Raw genomic sequence first — 21,056 nt, 5'->3', positions numbered from 1 at the left:
ACAAGGAACTGGCCATTTTAAAATATAAGTTTTTTTTGATATTCAATTTTTTATTTTTCAATTTATCATAATTCATATTCTGAGGGTTGTTGTATTCCATGGGGCTGGTGTCATTTGTAGAGCCACAAAAGAGCTTTCAAATGACACCACAGACATCTTTTTGTGACTTACACTGACTGATATAATCAAAGCTGAATGTATAGTGTCCTACCCTCATACGCAAACCTTTCTTTGCTAGTCTGTTTCTCCCTTAATATTGGTGTCAAATTCACACAAATGCAGTTCTGCCTGGTGCTACCTTTCTACTAAAACAGGCACGCCAAGTAGGATTGAAATCTGTGTCGGTCGGGTTCCAAAGTGTCTGATTGACCCAGCAGCCTTGGAGATAAGTAGTCCAGGTAAGTATTTCCATTAACGTTAAGAGTGTGGGTTTTTGAGCATTCTATGAAAAGAATGCTTTCTATAACAATGCAAGATTCTACAATTCCATATTTTATTGAATGACCCCCAGGATTCTATAGGACTTTCACTGCCCGAACATTCGTGACGGTACACTCTTAAAGGTTAACAGTTCATTTCCAGCAGTTATTCCGCAGAAGTCTAGCCGCTCAGAAAGGAGAGCACAACCTTCTCTCTTGCTCGTCAAACTCCTTCTTCCATTATCTGTGTGTCCAGCTGCTACACATAACCTCCAGCTAATCAGGCCCTTGTTAGCTCCAGCTGAGTGCTGCAATCACTAAGTACATTCGACATGACATCAACGCAGATATGCGCATTTAGACAGCAATGCATCCTGGATGAAAATGCGGTTAGATTTCCTGTCAAACTTCAAAATTTCGTCGGCGTTGCGTTGACGAGGTGACATGTCACATGGTGTAAAACTATCGCGGGATGAATGCGGCTGCAGTCAGATCTTGCAACCTCTGCAGTTGCTTATCCCCTTCAACGCTCGTCGGCGGACTGCCTCCGAGGTCACGCGCCCATGAACTGGTTGGTCAACAACTCACTCACGTGTGTATATGGGTCTTGTCTCACACCTCTACACAAGTTTGCGCAGGTCCCCACTTCAGCTCCTCCTCACTGCCTGTCCCCTCACTCCTCACACGTGGTGTGTTAGTAGAGCAAACCGGTGCGAGCTCATCGTCTCGTTCATATTTGTGGCCGACTTTAAATGCGCTGTATTTTAATAACACCCACAGCGTGACAACAAGTTCTCGCTCACGTGCTTCCGTCAACGTTGGTCGACAGCAACAAAGTCGTATGGGCTTAGTGACTGCAGCTGTGCTGCACCACTAGGATAAGGAGTAGTCTCGCGTCCCACTGCCAGGTGGAGCCATATAGTCAAGGTGCAATCTCACATTCCACCAGCAGATGGAGCCAGGGCCCGTGGTGGCTGGAGCCATCGCATTGGAATGTAGCGTCCCTCTAGGATGCGGCCTCTTGTGATATCACACTATGTGATTTCCTAGGCATCCATGGGGTCCATCGTTTGCATGTGAAAGTGGCAGGAAAGGAGATCTCCATTATTGATAGGGTTGCCAACCGTCCCTTGAAATAGGCCTACGGAATCGTCCTGTATTGATAAAAGTACGGGTTGCGTATTGAACTGAAACGGGACATGGGACATTAAAATGCAGGAAATTACATCTAAGAAATGCTCAATTTTCTGGGGGACGACCACCAGACTCCTGGCACGATGAAGTGTCCCGTATTTCATTCATTGACAGTTGGCAACCCTAATTATTGACATTCATCTTACGGACACTAATGGACCAATAAACAGCCTGGGGTCAAAGGACAAAAACAGTCACCATGCCCCACCTCTGCCTGCACTGTTAAGTAAGGGTTAACGTTCGGCGAGAAGGTCGCTACCGTGGAATAGCAGCACGACAGAGAGAATCTTTAGACCCCGATGCGGAGCGGAGGGGTCTTGTTCTCTCTGAAGTGCTGCTATTCCACAAAGCGACCGACTCGCCGAACGTTAACCCGCTTATTATATGGATATACTTAAATGATTCACACATGGCGGGGACAATTCTTTATGTTAAGTTTATTATAATTTTTCATGTCAAAAGATTGTTGCTGCGCAAGACAAAACAGTGCCGTTGTGGAACACCGCTAGGCAACAGGTAGCCTAGACAACAGGTGTTGTCTATCACAGCAGCTGATTAGAGTCTTGTTGAAAAGTCGCTTTAGCAGTGAAAAGTCTTGTTGCCATTGACAGCGGTCTGATATAGACCAACCCGCCCGTTATTTCAAATAACAGACGTGCGAACGTTGGGGAGCCCCATTGAAATGAATGGAGCATTCGACCGATGACGTCACACCATATAATAACACAGTTTATTTCACTAATTAGCTCATCAACCTGATAAAGAGGTGTGTTAATTAAGAGGAGCTTTGCTGAGCCTTGCTCAACACAGGATCTCTGCTCCTGGTTGAATTGCATTATGTTTTTTTAATTTTTATTTTTTAAAATATTTTGTAGGGGGATTTTGCCTTTATTTCTGACAGGACAGTGGAGGAGAGACAGGAAATGGATGGGGACTGGGGAGAGAGATGGGGAAGGATCGGCAAATGACCCAGTCTCATCGAACCCGCGTCACCCCCATATTAATTGCATACATTTTAAACACATTCAATCAGACCTAACAATACAATAATGGCATTCAAAGCTGTCCCTGACAGAAACAGCTCCAGTTTGCACTGATGTCACAAACTTCAGGACAATGCTGGGCTTGTTTCTCTCAGTCGAGAGTGATCTGTTCAGCCAAGCTAACTCCTCATGTGCTAGGCTGATTCAGTAGGCCTAGGCCTCCTTCGATTTTGATTTTTATTTATCTGATCAGCCACCAAAGTTTTAAGGCAGGACCACCACTGCGACTGTGAACATATTCCACTCAAACGATAGGCTAAACTAGCCTGTCTAGCTCTATTTAGTTATTTTGTTTCATTGTAGGCCTAGGCTATTGATTGCCTAGCCTATTTTATTCCTATCAAGCCTGTTACGCATACCTATAGGCCTACTATCTTTCTTCTACTTTTTTTTTTCTTTTTTTTTAAGAGACATAAAAATAACAAGCAAGAGTGTGGTAGATTGGTCAAATAATTTGATTCCCTGATTCTCCATCCGCGTGCGTTTTTCTTATTCTAATGTAAACAACTCAGAGTCCCATCATGCAACTCGCCTGACCTCTCCGGAAACGTTTTTTAGTTGTGTCTGACTGCTAAAAATATTTCATCCGACAAGTTGAATTTCAGGTGTGTCTCTTCTCCTTATTCTTGTTTTGAGTTACTCAACAGTAGTAAGAGTGTCTGTTTAAAGCACTTTAGTTGGGCATAATCCGATGTTTCACCGTAGTGATGATTTTCCCCTCTCGTGGTAGCATAGGCTTACATCACTGATTAGCAAACGGTCTGCTCTCGTAATAACTGTGTTTTGTCGCTCACATTACCCTTCGGTTTACTGTTACGCTTTTGTTTAAAGTCCTGATTAGTTTGTGTCAAAGGTGTCTGACGGTGTGTGTGACAATTCACTCATTCACGAGGTAGGCTAATGGTGAACTTACGAGATCAAGGCTACACAGTTAGTAGCCTACTAGAAGCATCATGACAAGGAAGATGAGTGAAAGTCACCAAATGTAGTGACAATGACAAATCAGTCATTTTGTGATTCATGCCAAACACTGACACAGGAACTAACAGCTATGCGATACTCCTTTTGATTTAAAAATGCCCCATATTGGGGCAATCCACCCGATATTTCGACACCATCAATTTGTGTTAACATCTGTTTCGGTCTGGTCCATTTGTGTAACTTATGAATTGTAGTTGAAAACCTGGGAAGTCTGCACGATGAAGGGAAGATATAATGATTTTCAGAAATAATTAATGTCTAACACGTTTCGTAGGGTACACGTGGATTTGTTGTTCTGCTGAAGTATGTTGGCCTCCATTGTTAACCTAAAACAAACTGCTGTTTTCAGAACAGCTGCCCTCGAACTGTAGAAGGTCTTTGACAGGCCTGTTCTGTTCAATGTGCATGCATATGGTGCTGGCATCAGGGTGCTTACCTGGACATAAGACCTCTAGGCCTTGAGAATCCTTACAGAACTGCCTTTCACCCAAGTGATTAAATACTTACTAGAAAATTTGCATTTGACATTATCTGATCTCTGGATAGACCACTGCTCTGCTGATGTTGAAGAACCTCTAATATCTGCTTGGTATTTGCAATTAATCTGAAGATATTTGTCTATTGTCAAGCAGATCTACCTTACTGCAGGGGACATATTAGTGTCTATTTAGCAGAATCTGCAGCATGCTGTTTGTCTTGTTTATCATTATCAACTCACTGGTTGAATCCGAATGCTCTATTTACAGGTTCCATGAGAGGCTGTTATGGAACCTACTAAATCAAAATCATCCGCTCGCTGCCACGAGGGAAAACGTGACGTGCATCCCACGCCGACCAAGAAAGATGCCTACGCCAGACTGCTCGGGCAACACCAAAGCATCAAATTCAAATCTTACCTAGAGCAGTTCGCCCAGCCAGCGTTGTTGATTGAAGACGGTGAGGTGAGCCCTCCTCTGTCCACACCTGCGTGCCCTTCAGGCCACCGCGAGAAAGAGGAGACGAGGAAGAGAGGACAGTCTTTCACGGACGGCGCCGAATCCGGCACAGGCGCACCGCCGCGTCACAACAAACATGAGAAATGTACCGACAAACCCTCCAAGCAGGGCCAATCCCCTGTGGTGAGCAAAAAGCTTAACCAGGAGAACAAGAGAGATGTCAGGCCCACGCTGGGAGGGCATGTAGACTTGGGGGAGGGTGGTCACCAAAGGGTTGAGCTGCTGTGTGAGGACCTAAACCACAAAGGCAGTAAGGCCAGTGCAGATGAGGATGCGACTCAAGGCCCAAGATGGAAGCCTTTCAAACCACCTCAGCAGACCCCTGAGATGGATCCCAAGAACAAAAAGGATCCGTCTAAGAAGAAATCAAGGAAAAAGAATAACGCTAAAGCGGATTCAGAGAATAAGCAGGAGCAGACACAACTTGTGGTGGAGAGCGAGAGTGTGTGTGACGCTAAGGCTTCGCCTGCCGTTGTGAGACAACAGAAATTGCAAGGTAATGTTCTAATGCGTCATTAAAATTTAAGATCAACTCTGTGTGGGTGAAGTTGATGACGTGTTGAGTTTTACATAATGTCTATTCATTTGTGTGTATTATTGATGGTTTTAGCCAATTAAGATATTTACTTGTGTGTTTACACCCTAGGATCAAATGTGTGCTCGTCCGCCGAAAAATCCAAAAAGAACAAGGGTGCACGGGGCTCAAGAAGAAGGGTATTTGAGGAGTACATGAATGTGCAGGATGTCTCATCAGGCTTAAAAAGAGGAGAATTGTTTCAGGTACGCCCATTTCCACATCTCACACACCTCTGTAGTGGTTGGGCATATGAGATGCATACGATATCTTCATATGCCATTCTACCTATAAGGTGTACACTCTAAAGACCTTATGAGCAGGTGGGGCGATAAACACAAGCAAATGAAAGCATGTAACACCATGTGTTTGGTTCCTTGATGGTGATTGGCTGAATTGCATTCCGAGCTCTTGCAAAACTTGACAAAACCTTGTTCTTATAACATTCAACATGACGCCTATCTAAATGCAACTTTCCTCACTGAAAAGAAGCAAACCCAAGATGGATGCACATCATTTGTTTCACTCTCCACCCCATCCCTCAGCCATTTTAGATCATCTCCCCACACTATTGTGATTCATTACTTGCTTTTTTTCAGGGTGCACTGAGAATCAACCCCAAGAATTTCCAGGAAGCATTTGTTCCATCTCCAGTGAGTTTCCACTCTTTGTTAGAATGACACTATTAAAGGCGTATGCCACTATTTTGGGGCTTAATACAGTTAAAATCTTTGGCTGCGGTTTATAAAGGTGATAAAGTGTCTTATTTTTCATGTTAAGCGTTGTCTTGCTTTAAAACAAGTTAAAAGAGGGAATATGTCGCTAAGCTAGTGAAAGTCAATGGATCCGTGTAGCATTGTAGCATGCTACACGGATACATTGACCAAAGAAGGTGGATCTAACAAGAAGCGTCATTTTGTTTCTTTTCCGGTATCCACTTTATGTCAGGTGAACGCCCCTTTAGGAGACCTTCGGTTAGGAGACCTTCGGAGTCCTGAGGTTGAGAATAAATGAAGTCCCCTTAGCGCTGTAGATGGCGGTAGCGCACGTCTTGTGCAAACACCTCAAAAAGAGAAGAAGAAGGAGGGGACAACGCCCCCTTAGGAGACCCAACTTGAGCACACGCTTTTGCATTGAGTGGGCGTGTTTTGCGTTATCTTTCTCTTATCCAGTATTTTTGCCATTGACTTTCACTAGATTAGCGACATATTCCCTCTTTTAACTTGTCTTAAAGCAAGACAACGCTTAACATGAAAAATAAGACACTTTACCACCTTTATAAACCCCAGCCAACAATTTTAACTGTATTAAGCCCCAAAAAAGTGGCATACCCCTTTAAGATACTGAAATGTTGTTTATTAACCCATTGATGCCTGATGTTGCGTTGCGCAACATTGGCCCTGGCGCCTGGAGCTGCATTACGCAACATTCAGGCTCTTGAGATTTGAGACAACTTAATTACAAATCTGTTTATTTGAGATGAATGAAAACAGTCTAATGAAAGATGAGGGTCTTAGCGTTTAAATGCAACTTAGTGCATATTTGTATGTGCTTCAGAAGCTGAGATATTTAGGTTTTTATAGGCTGAGGACAGCTTTTCTTAAAAAGGGCTCAGGCATTCAGCCCCCTTTTTTGCAGGTGCCTTAGGCGTCAATGGGTTAAATATGAGTAATGTGCCTTGACCTAACTCGTTCTCTTACAAACTTCCCAGAAAATACTTTATGAAAAAAAGAGTACCTTAGTAGGTTTGGTGTGTTGCAGGTTGGCTTTACTTTGCTTTAGTTTGTTAAAAGATGCTGTGAAGATTGAATTAAATAATGTGTGTTCACAGTACTGTTACCTCATGTCACCACCGTGCGTTTGGTGTGTTGCAGGATGGCCTGTCGGACATCTTTCTGGATGGACTCGTGGCCCGCAACAGGGCACTGAATGGAGATGTGGTGGCTGTGCAGATCCTGCCTCCGGACCAGTGGAAGGTAATGTACATTGCTGACCAGTCAATCAGCATCGCTATTCTGCCCTCAGGAAAAAAGTCTGTAACTGTGTGCTGGTGATGTGGTGATGGTGGTGATGGGGTGGGGTGGGGAACAGAGAGTTTGGTGGGTTTGGATGGGAGGGGTGAAGGGTGCGTGGGTGTTTGGGATGCTGTTTAAAATGCTTTGACAATGAAAAAATAAATGAGAGCAGAAGTGACTGTAACTAAATCATTTTCTGCACTACCACTACCACATGTAGTTGTTTTGTCTCTTGTTTTGCCGCTTCTGACCAAATGTTGTCCTCATGCAGGTAGCAAAGACGGACACTGATGTTCCAGAGACCGTTTCAAAACACAAACTGAAGGAGTCGTCTGCGGGCCCTGACGTCATTGTGGAAGCGCAGTACACTGATGAAGACACATTGGCTAAGGGTGTCGAAAAGCTTCGCCTGCAGGGTAAAGGTATGTCCTCCTCTGTTGGCATTTTCTATTTTTCTTTTTTTTTTTAAGTATGTTTTGGGGGCTTTTTGGGCCTTTATTATGACAGGATGGTGTGAGAAGGAACAGGAAATGAGCTGGAGAGAGATATGGAGTGCTTTCCAATATGCAGACTCCTGTCCTCCACTTGTGCTTGTGGCCTCTCCCCGCCTCCTGGCCCCTCCTTCATGGAGAAAACAATAAAGTTTCCCAGCTGTCAGCCTAGCTATAACAACTTTTGGGGGACTGTTTTTCATTCATGATCCCAATTGCAAATGAGAAATTGATATTAGAATTGTGATTTTGCAAGATATTGAATTAATTTTCTGTCGTCGTTGACATCATCATGAGGTCACAAGCAGGCAAGTGAGCAAGGGAGGACGGCAGATTGGAATCCAGTCATGGGATAGGGCTAGGAAATTACCCCGGTTGGACTCGAACCTGGGTCCCCGTGGGTTACCCCAAATTTGGGGGGCTTAGCGTGCTGCGCCACAGCGCCCCCCACTGGTATTGGTCAGATGACTCATGGCTCATTCTTTTGAAACTCGGTTGTCGGTGGACCTGAGATCATTCTATTGCAACAGCTGGAGACAATACAAATGTCTGAAAAGACTAATGTTTAACGCACTCAGAGTACACCGAAGTGGTCCGAGTTTGCTTTTCAGAACCCAGAGTTGAGTACCCGTTCTTTTGCTCTTTCCCGTGGCGGAGGTTGGGGTTTCCTACAACCGAGTTTCAAAAGAATACACTATAACTCTACTCTAATTGGTTTGGGGAGTCAGAGTTTGGCCGCTTTCCATCAGTCAATTAACAATGCCATTCCTCTTCACAGCTTTCTGGAAAACCTTTGGGGATTTTTTTTGTTTTGTTCTTGTTTTATTTCACTGAAGAATTGTGGTGTGATCTAACATCAGCTGTCGTGGAGAGAATTGATTGTTTGATTGATTGATTGATTGATTGATTGATTGATTGATTGATTGATTGATTGATTATAGATAATCGGAGGACACAAAGGAGATTGTGGATGTGTACTACCATTGATTTATGTTAACCAACATGTCTACGTTGGTGGTTTTGCATTCTTTTGTTCAAATGTGCTATTTTTGTGTCTGATGCTGCATAGTATTCCGTTCTCATACTCTAGAAAAGCCAAGACATGCCAAGTAAAGCCACCCAATGAATTCTTGTGAATGTGTTTAACAGCTGATCCAGGAAAAGAGGGAGAGCCCAACACTTCGACCTCCTCCACCGAGCGACCTCCTCAGAGGACTGGGAAGGTAAGTCATGTCTGTAGCTGAAAGGTTACCGAAGGGCATGGCCCTTACGTGCATCAGATCGCATGCCACAAGATTTCCTCCATTTGAAAGATTGTTTGTTTGACTGAAGCAATTATATGACAGGACTATTGCATCTTTTAAAATGTATAGAGATATAGCAAGATTCGGTAACACACTTTATTTTAGGGATACATCTATTAGCACTTATACATGCAATATTAATGCCTGTGTAAGTAACTTGTAAGGCATGTACTAAGCAAAATCAGACAGTTGTTAAGCATGTATTCACAAAAGTCTTGTTCATGCCCCATTATTGTATGTATTAGTGCTAATAGATGTATCCCTAAAATAAAGTGTTACCCAAGATTATCCTCTTCTGTGAGCTGTGCTGTGCTGCGATATATGCGCAGTAACTATAAAGTAAAAAAATAAATAAGTTGAAACTAAAGAGCACATACATTTCACTTCCCCTTGACCATGATACAGTTCGTAGCCCCTCAATGCACGCGCCATTTCACCGGTGGAACGCTGTAATAGTATTGAAAATGTAACTACTAAAGCAGTGGTTCTTAACCTGGGGTGCGGGCACCCCCTGGGGGTGCGCCAGAGATTTCAGGGGGTGCGTGGATTTTTATGTTTGTTGAGGATGCGACCAAAATTCTGCTTGCGAACATTATAATTAGGCCAAATCAAAACCAAATTAGAACATGTTTTGGTCCCCATGTAAAGTGATTAAGGTATTGATTAATGTCTCAAGCAAGAACCATTGTAATTCATTATTAATTTTTAGTTTTAAGTGCGTATACATGTGTAGACGTTTGGGATAGGGGTGCGTGGCTTGTCTTGGGCACAAGTAGGGGGTGAGTTTAGAAAAAAAGGTTAGTAGTGAACTTTACTATTTTTCACACCAAGTAATAAATCCTTAAGACAAGTCAACTCTTCTTATATAGCCCATTTCATACACGAGAAAATAATCAAATGTGCTTCACAAATGATAATGACAAAATAAAACAGTGCAAATCACAACCACGTGTGTCTGTTCTTGCAGGTGGTTTACATTGTGGAGGCGAAGCACTCGCGCGCTGCCTCTGGTTTCATCAAGTTCCTCCCCGATAAGAACTTTGCCATGTTCGCCCCCGTGGACCACCGCGTGCCCAGGGTGAACATCCCCCTGGAAGACTGCCCCGCCAACTTCACTGCCCGCCCTGGTGACTACACCAACACACTCTTCGTCTGTCGAATCACACACTGGCCCTCGGATAACACCTTTGCAGAGGGGTATGCAACTCTGGATTTTTTTTTATTTTTTTTTAAGATATTTTGGTCCTTTTATGCCTTTGTAGAATTGTAGAATAAGTCCTTTCACTCGGTGGTCATCATGGCTACGCCTCAGGGGCGCAATTTCAGATTAGTCAGACCATGGCATGGGCATCTGAAAATGAATGATTAAACAGATATGGGTCAACTGAGCGATCCACAACCCATACGTGGATCGCTCAGTTGGAGAGAAATTGGTGGAGGAGTCTGGAAATGGCCTCAACCCAGACTCGAACTTTGGGTGCCCGGGTATATGGTACAGCACCTCAGCCAGAGCGCCTCCACTCTGCAGATTTATAAAGTGGTAGTTACAGCCATGGAAGCTGCTTTCTGATTTACAAGCGCATGCCAGATTAAGAAAGTAAAGTAAAGAAAGAAATATTGTTAATAAACAGTGATTAATTAGAGTTGCAATTAGTGGAATATACCCATGTTGAGGGCACCGGCAGAATAAATCCATGACGAGACTTTCTGACTTCCTCAGTCCAGTTGGGCTGCCTACACTAATTGTGTATTCAGTTTACTACACTTTTTGCCCCCCATGTTTGCCATTGTTTGTCCACTAAACTTTTTACACACACACACACGCATTCACATTCACACGCTTGTGTTCAGGCGCTTGGCCAAGACGTTGGGTCAGGCGGGGGAGGTGGAGCCGGAGACGGAGGCAGTGTTGATGGAGTACGACGTGGACTTCTCTGAGTTCTCAGAGGAGGTGCTGGCCTGCCTGCCCCAGCTGCTGCCCTGGACCATCCCCCCGGAGGAGATCCGCAAGAGGAGAGATCTGAGGTGGGAACATCACAACACAACACAACACGGACTGCCTAGCATAGGAATAGTTTAGTTCCGACCAACTTTACTTTTGGGGGGGAGGGGGTTGGGGGCTTTTATGCCTTTATTTGAGATATGACTGTGCAGATGTTGTCAAGATAGCAGTGAGATATGAGGGAGGATCTAGAAATGTCCTTGGGCTGGACTCGAGCCTTGGTCCCCGTCAACAGTACTGTGCCTTAGCAGTTTGTGCCATTGATGGTTTTTAGGGGCGCGTTTTCGATTTTTAGACCATCATCGTCATCTAAAATGTAATTGTTTACTATCTTAGGTAGGGCTTCCAAAATCAGTCATTGAAAGTTTTCAGTGTGTATGTGTATAGTAAAAGTAAGGACATTAGCCTATAGGGTATTCTTACTTTTATCACTGTTTTGTCTTTGACCTGCAGGAAAGAATGCATTTTCACAATAGACCCTTCTACTGCCAGAGATTTGGATGATGCCCTGTCCTGCAAGCAGCTACCTGATGGTACTGACTTACACTTGTGGGTTAAGTGTCTAAATCAAAATATTTTTGAAGTAAAAAAAAGTCGTCAGTCATTATCCACCGTTTTCTCTTCACAGGAAACTTTGAGGTTGGAGTTCACATTGCGGACGTCAGTTATTTTGTCGAACAAGGAAACGCACTGGATTTCATTGCAAGTCGACGGGCCACAAGTGTTTACTTAGTTCAGAAGGTACTTGTGCGTTGTCAGAAGTATGTCTAATGTTTTTATTGTTTGAAAAAAAAACTGAATTCATTACCTACAATTTTCAAAGTGTTGGGTGGATATTATTTTTTGCTGTTTTTCTGATTTCTAACTTGTGTGTGCCATATAGGTGATCCCGATGCTGCCGCGTCTGCTCTGTGAGGAGCTGTGCAGTCTGAACCCTCTGACAGACCGGCTCACCTTCTCCGTCATATGGAAGCTCTCTCCGCAGGGAAAGGTAGCATCTGATTTAAAACCTGGGCCGTTTCATTTTTTAAAAGCTGCTGATTTGGTGGACAACAGGCATTAACTTTTTTCTTTAGCCCTATAAGTCTTCAGTTATGTACCACTACCTTGACCAAGCATATTGTCTGGATAGTTTTTAATTAGCTTCTCCTATTCCACCAATTGCTGAACCTAAGTTTCAACCCAACACAATAGTCTGCCTTCTCCCTCCTTGTAGTGGAGGGGAGTAGAGTTTCCCCGCCAGGACTCGAGCCCAGACCTGCGGGGATACCAGTCTGGGGCTCTGATCGCTACACCAAAGAGCCAGGCTGGTTGGCGTGACAGTCAGAACACACCCACAACCATACTGATGGTCACTCCATCACGATGCCTTCTCCTTCGGGAAGCGCACCCATGCTTTTACCGGTCATTCTGTTGCTCTTGATGCTTGCTCGGAAAATAGTCCAGTGACGAGTTCTCTAGTTAGTGTGGTACGTGTACTTGACGAATAAAGCTGATACTGTTTTGTCTTTTACCAGATCTTGAGCGAGTGGTTTGGGCGCTCTGTGATCCGATCGTGCGTGAAGCTGAGCTACGACCACGCACAGAGCATGATCGAGGCGCCGGACAAGCTGTTCAGCGCTGCCGAGCTTCCGCCCTGCGCCCCTGAGCACCCTATCGACGAGATCCACCAGGCCGTCCTCAACCTGCACGCCATCGCCAAGGAGATGCGGGCCCAGCGCTTCGGCGGAGGAGCACTGCGTCTCGATCAGGTTAGGGGCACTGCGAGGGCACTGTAAGGGGACAAACTCTTACTTAACTTCAAACGTAAAAGGTTAATAGCCATTGTTATGTTTTTAAATCTATATTTTAGGCAATATCTGTGTCTGGCAGTAACATTTTGGCTGTTGGCGTATACGGTAGATCACTGCATCACTTGAAGGGAGATCAGCTAAATGTGCTCAAAGGCTTAAAAAACTGTTTGCCTCAGAACAGAATTAGAAAGTTAGATTTTTTTAAAAACCTTTTTCAGCGTATGTTTAAAAAAGTTTGTTCAGCGTTATGATGCTTCTTTCTTTCTTTTGTTCTCTCTCTCTCTCTCTCTCTCTCTCTCTCTCTCTCTCTCTCTCTCTCTCTCTCTCTCTCTCTCAGCTGAAGCTGTCCTTCACATTGGACCAGGAGACGGGGATGCCCCAAGGCTGTTACGTCTACGATTACCGGGACAGCAATAAGTAATCACTACCCCTTTTGCTCTGTCTGTACAAATCACTGACAAGTACTTGTTTGTGTAGATGGCTGGATAGGACTGGGCTTTGTAGGCTGATTAGACTGTGTTTGAAAGGCAGTAAGGACTCATCTGTGAGTGACTGACTAGATTTGTTTGTGTGTGCACAATAGACTTGTCCATAGCTACCTGGTTGGGATTTGTTTGTGTGTGGACAATAGACATGTCCATAGCTAGCTGCTTTGGACTTGAAGGTATCTACCTAACCCTCTTTCAGTCCCATAGGCTGGTGCTGGAGTCATGCTGCCTTGCACTTACCTGTAGATATATGATTTGATCTTAGACCGTCTGTCTATGACCGTGTGTAAGTATCTTATTAGCCTGCCCCATGGCCTAATGGTTAGGGAGGTGGTCTTTGAAGGTGGTTGCGGGTTCAAATCCCTAACCTGGCTCTCACCAGATCTGCGTGTGTCCGTTGAGAGCTAAGCATATGGCCCCAGTTCCAGATGAATCATGTTTACTGCCAGGTCATCCAATACCACCCTGCACCTTTATTCACGCATGTCACATGTCACACTAGATGTCATTTTGAATAGCCCTTCCTATGGGAACGAATGACACAAATCAGTTTTTACCACCATGTTTGTTCAGGGTTAACGCTTCTTGAATGAACTTCAATCTGTGACAAGGCAGTACACTAAGCATGCTCTAGGTGGCAGTAAATGTCATTTTTTCTTTTCCCCTGATAGTGTAAAGAATGTAGGAACTTTGTACCCAAGACGTGGCACCCGAGGTAGGACATGCCAAAGAGCTGAGCAGGACATGTTATATATCTATGAGTAGTTTGGGTATTTAGATACCTGGCCTGATGGAGTCCGAGACTTGTTTTTTGTGCTCACTTGTCACTCAGGTGGTACAACCACAGCTAATAGATTAATTCTTATTTGGCAATTAATGTACTGCAATGAATATGCTTCTAAGATAATACACTTCCAAAAAAATGAAATGAAAATCCATACCATAGTGGCATTAGCTGACGTGTGCTACTACTAAAACGTCATTGACCCTCCTATCATGTGCCCCGTAGGCTGGTGGAGGAGTTCATGCTGCTGGCCAACATGGCTACCGCCCACCAGCTGTACCGCACCTTCCCCGAGCTGGCCCTGCTGCGACGCCACCCCCCGCCCCAGACCAAGATGGTGGACGACCTGCAGGAGTTCTGCGACCAGATGGGCCTGGACATAGACCTCTCGTCTGCAGGCTCACTGCATGTGGGTCCCTTTTTTATTTTTAAGATATTTACAAGCAACGTCAAATAATCAAACTTTGCTCTGAATTATGGTAGCGATCTCTCCAAGTATATATATTTTCCCCCTTTATTCATCTCGGATTTCCCCCAACCTTAAAATTCACATATAAATGCACGGTCACACCCCCACGCCCACACTCCCCCTTACCCGTTATAAATCGAACACAAACCCATGGCCCCCTGCGGCTTATTGCTTATATATAATAAATGTAAGCTTCTGGTTTCAACTGCATATACCTGTGTATGCGTCTTTGTCTGAGCAGAAGAGCCTCCACCAGACCCTGGGTGATGACGAGTACACTGCCGCCAGGAAAGAGGTCCTCACCAACATGTGCTCCAGACCAATGCAGGTCAGTGCTCAAGACTCAGTCAAGTGCTCAATGATTTATTACTTCATCACTTTACTTTATCATTACTCACTTCTTGTATACTCTTATTAGTCTTGTCTTGCACCTAAATGTCTGTCTTGCTAATGTCAGTCCTGTGTGTGTCTGTGTCCTGGCATGAGATGGAGAGAAACAGAATTCCAATGTCCTTGCATTACCTGTGCATATGAAGAAACTGACAATAAAGCTGATTTGACTTGACTTGAAGACAAATGGGGAATATTGCCTGGTCAAATGCCATATGATTTAAAAATCGTTGTCAAATCAGTGCAATTTTTTTCGCAGAGACTTTCTTCTATAGCAGTTTTTGTTCTTGAACATTCTGCTTGGCAGTCACTGCACTGTAGCCCCTTAACACACACTATTCCACCACTGGAACTTTGTAATAGTCACTGACAAAAACTTAACTATCATTGTACTACACCACTATGACGGTGCACAGGGCCTTTAGTAATACATTATGACTTGGTCATTACCATTCTGGTAACAGCTCATTTATTACAGGTGCCCTGTCTTAAGTGGTCTTAAGTTTGTTTGTTTTTTCCTCAATGTTAGCTGTACTGTAGTTACGCCCCCCTGACGTCTGCTTTTTAAAACGTCAATGACCCAAATACCTCTTAGAGCCCCATGTCAAGAGACGCCTCGAATGTATGTCCTCTACATCAGTGTTTCCCAACCTTTTTTGTCTCACGTACCCCCTAAGCCATTTTGTTGTACCATGAGTACCCCCTAACCAATGCTATCTATGTCTTTCCCCCATTCAATTGTCATTATTACATTTTTCCACGTACCCCCTAAGGTGTGCTCGCGTACCCCTAGTGGTACACGTACCCCTGGTTGGGAAACACTGCTCTATACAAATTCAGCTTACTCCTCCACGCCAAGGCAGGTGACTTCTCTACCCAAATAGAGCTTAGAGCTCCACGCCAAGGAACGTGACTGTTGTCAAATACAGCTTGTGCCGTCACACTCAGGCAGGTGACTGCCAGGACAATGCAGGTGATCGCCGCAAACAAATACAGCTTAGACCTCCCGGCCAAGGTAGGTGAGCGCTCCAGACGAGTGCAGAGCTGGGGGGGTTAAGCCAGGTTAGTCCTCCATACAAATTACAGCTTAGAGCACCCGGACAATACTGGTTAATGCTACATAGAAACAGAGCTTAGTGCTCCCGTGCACACTGCTGCTCCAGGCCAAACGCCGGTTACTGTTACAGTGCAAGGCAGGGTAAAGTGTCTGGCCAGGGCAACTTGAGGGAACGACACCGGCTTGCTCACATGTTCCCATCATCGGTGTGTCTGTATGAGTGACTCGAGAGTTAGTAGAACGTACCATCCGAGATCTGGGATTTTTCTACTTCCTGACATGCTGCATGCTCCTCCGATTTGTACAATTCTGTATTCCAGTTAGGTGTGTGTCTATATATTTTTGTCCATCAGCATTTTTTAAGCATTTACATACTACTGTTTGTCTTACACCAAACAGTACATCAAAATGTAAAGTGTTTGAAGTGCCATGTTCAAAGAAACAAGAGTGGGAAAGAAATAAAGGCCCATGCATTTTTACACGGCCCCTCTCTAAATTGCCTTAAGAAAATGGAAAAAAATAAATAAATTTAAACTGATGACTGTTGGTTTTCCAAGAAAGGTCCTGCATGCCAAATTAGCAGTCCAGGCCTGCAAATGATCTTGCTGTGTCTTACTAAACTCCTCTCCTTTTTCCAGATGGCGGTGTATTTCTGCACCGGCATTGTTCAGGACGAGAAGCTTTTCCGCCATTATGCCCTCAACGTGCCCCTCTACACCCACTTCACCTCGCCTATCAGACGCTACGCCGACGTCATCGTCCACAGGCTGCTAGCCGCCTCAATTGGTGAGATATTAAGGCGATACCATGTTGTGTTCATGTTTGGTCACCCCATGGATTTTGTATCGGAACAAATGGCTTAAAGGGACACTGTGTGAGATTTTTAGTTGTTTATTTCCAGAATTCATGCTGCCCATTCACTAATGTTACCTTTTTTTATGAATACTTACCACCACCATCAAATTCTAAGTATTCATTATGACTGGAAAAATTGCACTTTTCATACATGAAAAGGGGGATCTTCTCCATGGTCCGCCATTTTGAATTTCCAAAAATAGCCATTTTTAGCTACAAAAATGACTGTACTTGGACTATACTAGAAAATATGTGTTTATTACTCAGTAAACTTTCACGTAAAGTTCAAATTTGGCAATAGGCAGCCCAGTTTCAATGAGCAGCATAGTTGCAGTACCTTTTTTGACCATTTCCTGCACAGTGTACCTTTAAGTCAGATTGCCGCCATGTACAGCCGGTATCTCTCCCTACACCTCCATCCATGGCTGAAGTGCAAGGCACCTAACCCCATATTGCTCCAGTAACTGTAACCAATACCCTGTTAAATAACAAAGTCGCTTTGGATAAAAGTGGTAGCTAAGCTTGATGTAATGTGATGTTTGTAGGGCTGCATTGACTTGCACACACATTCACTGTTTCTGTCTCTGTCTGTGTGCTGTATGTAGACGCTGGTCCTCGGCTGGCTCTGAATGGAGACCAGGTCCACAAGCAGGCGGATCACTGTAACGACAAGAAGACCGCCTCAAAAAGGGTGCAGGAGCTCAGCTCTGAGCTCTTCTTCAGCATATTCGTCAGGGTAATTTGAACACACACACTCACACACACGCACAGACACACACACGCACACTAAAGAGCACAGTTGTAAATGCCTAAACCTCCTTATGGGCCATGTAGCCTATGAGGGATACAGACGATCTACTGAAGGTTGTGGTTACGCTTTTTTGACTACTACATTCAGTAGGTGTTCAGGTGGCACTGATTATATTACAAGTACTAGTGGTACTAGCACCAAATAATTTCTGAATGCCTTTTCATCATCTCTGTTACGGCTACTACTGCTACTTTACACAGCATGTACTCTGTGTGATCTCGTAGCTTTATTGGTATTGACGTTGTTCTTAATATAGAACATGTTTAGTGTGCTAGTTTATTGTCCACTAGGTGGTGCATCTTAATCAGAGAGTTGATCTGAGTGTTGATTCATGTCCAGCTGGCCCTAGTTGAAAAGGTAGACTTTAATTATATTACACCCAGATCCCCTCACGCAGTAATGGTGTCATCTACCCAATGCCTGTATTGTATTGCCTGAGTTCTCTGCAAAGGCGAGGTGAGGCAAGTTCAATTGGAGCTATTCAATTAGATGCCCCAGGGCCAGATCAGGCCCTTGCATGGCAAGGCTCAGGCCCTCCATGAGGTCTGAACAAAACGAAACCATAGGTGCGCTTGCTAGATATATTATGTTCGGCCAATTTACTCTGAGGAATTTGATAAACTGGCCCTCAGTGACTTTTAATTGGATGCCCCTATAGCGCATTTCATACACAGATGCAATTCAATGTGCTGCACAAAAATGTAAATAGAAAGCAAACATTAGTCACAGAAAGTAAAATTAAGTGAGAGACTGCTTCGTGTGGACATTATTTTATTTGGACATGGAGCCCTGTAAAATATCAGTCCAGTGATGATCTTGTGTCTGTGTGTGGCAGGAGAGTGGTCCCCTGGAGTCTGAGGCCATGGTGATGGGAATTCTCGACCAGTCCTTCGACGTGTTGGTTCTTCGCTACGGGGTGCAGAAAAGGATCTATTGCAACGTAAGTTGATGGCCTTTGGATTATGCATGGATATTACGTTTACTATGTATGAGATATTAAGTTTGGTATGCTCAGTAAAGTTGAAGTGCGTTGCTGTGCCCACTTAAATGTGTTGATTACGTTGTGCACAGTAAAATGTGAATTAATTGAGGGTGATTACTGTGGTGCATCTCGCTAATGCACCATACCATGGGGACCCTTGGGGATCCAGGTTCGAATCTTGGATGGGTCATTTAACACCCCTAACTAGTGTCTCTTTCAATCTGTCTTCATGATCTTCACTGTCCTATCGCTCCAAAGGCTGTGGCTCCAACGGCTGAGACACCGTGCCGTGCGCTTTCGCCGGGGACTCTGGTTCATTTCTGGCCCCAGATCATTTCCCGATCTTTCCCTTCACTCTCTCTTGACCATTTCCTGTCCTTTTTCTGCTATCCAACAAATGATAAAGACCGACAAACAATGAATACAAAAAAACATTGTGCATCATGTGTTATTTCAGGCTCTGGAGTCCCTGGAGAGTCATCACTACAAGAAGGTGGGCAAGCGGCCAGAGATGACCCTGGTATGGGCCAACCCAGAAGGGGGCACCACACGACAGGTACAGTGGCATGACTTATAACTCATTGCAGAGCAAGCGGCAGCAAGGCACAAGAAGTGGAGAGTGCATGTAGGGTTTGGTTGCTTGAGTTGCTGGAACAGAGACTATGTACCTGCACGGACATAAGGCGGACTACCAGTTTGGGAAAATCTGTAAACAATCTGGATTTGTTTTCTTTAGAAAAAGACCAAGCAGTTTTGAAATGTCACACCATTGCACTGCAGCAAATTATCTGAGTGTAACTTAACTAGAATACTTGAAAATGTAAGTTCCAACTATTCAGAATGATTCAAAATGCACAGGGTGATTTTAAGTGATTTGTAACTTGTGTTTTTTGTGCTCAGATATCAGGTGATCAAACCACAGCTAATGCCCATAAATTAATTAGTAGTTCGTAATTTCAGTATGATGATGAATATGCTTCTTGGGTAACCCACCAAAAACAGATACTTTTTTTTTTAAATCCATACAATTGTGCTATTAGCTGTGGTTACACCACCCTGACATGTGCTACTACTAAAACATCATTGACCTGCATATAAATGTGTTCTACACATATGTAACTACAGTATATCTAAAACCAACTATCTGTCTCTTGCAGGAGCTGTCTATATTCACCCTGTTGTCAGTGCAGCTGAAGGCAGACAAAGCTCCAATGAAATATAGTGCCGTTCTGAAGAGGCCAGACAAGGCACCATAAGTTCCATATACCCACTTCCCTTGCACACACAGGAGCCTATTTGCTTTATTTGGTTCTGTTGTCTAAAGAGAATCGGAAGGCAGCGTGAATCCATTAACCTTGCACACTCACACACACGCACACAAACACACACAAGGCTTTTTTAAAAATTATTATTAAATTAAGTCATTGTTTGGATTAAAACACATCTGCAAGTTCGATATTGAATTTGTGGCCTTTTCAAAGAAAATAGAAGATTAACTTATCTATTTTTAATTTTTTTGATTTTTTTTAAAGTAGATAATCAATTTACTAACAACTCATTAAGTGTTTTAAGAAAGGTCTTATTTTTGTTACGCCTTCACCAAATCTGTGACAATAATTGAAATTGTAGAACTACAGTCGGGATAATAGATGGCATTCTTGTGAACTATTTTAAGTTAAATTAAGAAATCGCTGATGGATGTTTTGAAAGTTGTTTTTACTTAAGTGCCACTGTTCATTAGTTAAACGACCTGACGAAAAATGGACATAAAATGCTGCTTTAAACCGCACTAGCAGATAAAAAAAAAAAAAAAAGATTTGTAGTTTATTTTGGCTAGAGTGGTTTAATTGCAAGCCTTATTTTCTTGACTTGTTTTTGTTTTGTTTTTTGGGGGTGGGGGGGTTGTCTTTTATTTTTATTTTGTACCCATCCAAAATATTTTAGGTTGAAGTGTACAGTCTCTTTATTTTACACTGACAGTTTTAAAGGTGCTATATGTAGGATTTTCTGCCAGAAATGGTACTGCAGTTAGTATTATTTCCCTTCAAGAGGCAACATAAGGAGTAAAAAAAAAACGTGAATGTACATTTGTTTTGTCTAAATTACCTTTTAAATATTCTTCGGGCTCCTAACTTAAGTGAAAAGTGTTTTGATTTTACATTTAGCACCTTTAAACATTTCGATTAGAGAGGAGACGAGGGAAAATATTTCATTTTATATTTATTTATAAATATATCATACTGAGTGGTTGAAAATGTTCTCATGTCATAGTAATACTTGAAACTTTGAGTGTGCCTCTACTGTGGTATTACGTTGTTTACGTTGCTTTGTTCATTCATGTTAAGTGCACATAACTTAAAGCGAAGTTCTAGAGTCAATCTATAGCCCTGTTCAGCCAAAAGCATGCCA

The 21,056-nt window shown here is 43.5% G+C and overlaps 1 protein-coding gene across 1 annotated transcript; it reads left to right on the top strand.

Annotated features, from left to right (window-relative positions):
- The first annotated feature begins 3,195 nt into the window (after nucleotides 1-3,195).
- Nucleotides 3,196-20,103, top strand: dis3l2 (DIS3 like 3'-5' exoribonuclease 2). The gene is made up of 21 exons (XM_063222924.1): nucleotides 3,196-3,261; nucleotides 4,384-5,128; nucleotides 5,279-5,412; nucleotides 5,806-5,859; nucleotides 7,081-7,182; nucleotides 7,493-7,643; nucleotides 8,862-8,935; nucleotides 9,984-10,213; nucleotides 10,868-11,041; nucleotides 11,472-11,551; nucleotides 11,647-11,759; nucleotides 11,902-12,009; nucleotides 12,536-12,769; nucleotides 13,149-13,228; nucleotides 14,309-14,492; nucleotides 14,794-14,880; nucleotides 16,638-16,785; nucleotides 17,460-17,590; nucleotides 18,501-18,605; nucleotides 19,105-19,203; nucleotides 19,805-20,103. The coding sequence occupies exons 2-21, from the start codon at nucleotides 4,402-4,404 to the stop codon at nucleotides 19,901-19,903; spliced, it is 3,114 nt and encodes a 1,037-aa protein (XP_063078994.1). The 5' UTR covers nucleotides 3,196-3,261; nucleotides 4,384-4,401; the 3' UTR covers nucleotides 19,904-20,103.
- Nucleotides 20,104-21,056: the final 953 nt, after the last annotated feature.

Source organism: Engraulis encrasicolus, chromosome 18 (assembly GCF_034702125.1).
Source record: "Engraulis encrasicolus isolate BLACKSEA-1 chromosome 18, IST_EnEncr_1.0, whole genome shotgun sequence".
NCBI lineage: Eukaryota > Metazoa > Chordata > Actinopteri > Clupeiformes > Engraulidae > Engraulis > Engraulis encrasicolus.
Note: the sequence above shows the minus strand (reverse complement) of the source record. Positions and strands in the feature narration are given on the sequence as shown.

What these genes read in the sequence shown, in the direction of transcription:
- dis3l2 (XM_063222924.1), top strand. Translation starts at nt 4,402, where the DNA reads ATGGAACCTACTAAATCAAAATCATCCGCTCGCTGCCACGAGGGAAAA. An exon ending in AAGCATTTGTTCCATCTCCA is followed by an intron (nt 5,860 to 7,080) that starts GTGAGTTTCCAC and finishes GGTGTGTTGCAG; the next exon opens with GATGGCCTGTCGGACATCTT. An exon ending in TCTTCAGCATATTCGTCAGG is followed by an intron (nt 17,591 to 18,500) that starts GTAATTTGAACA and finishes TGTGTGTGGCAG; the next exon opens with GAGAGTGGTCCCCTGGAGTC.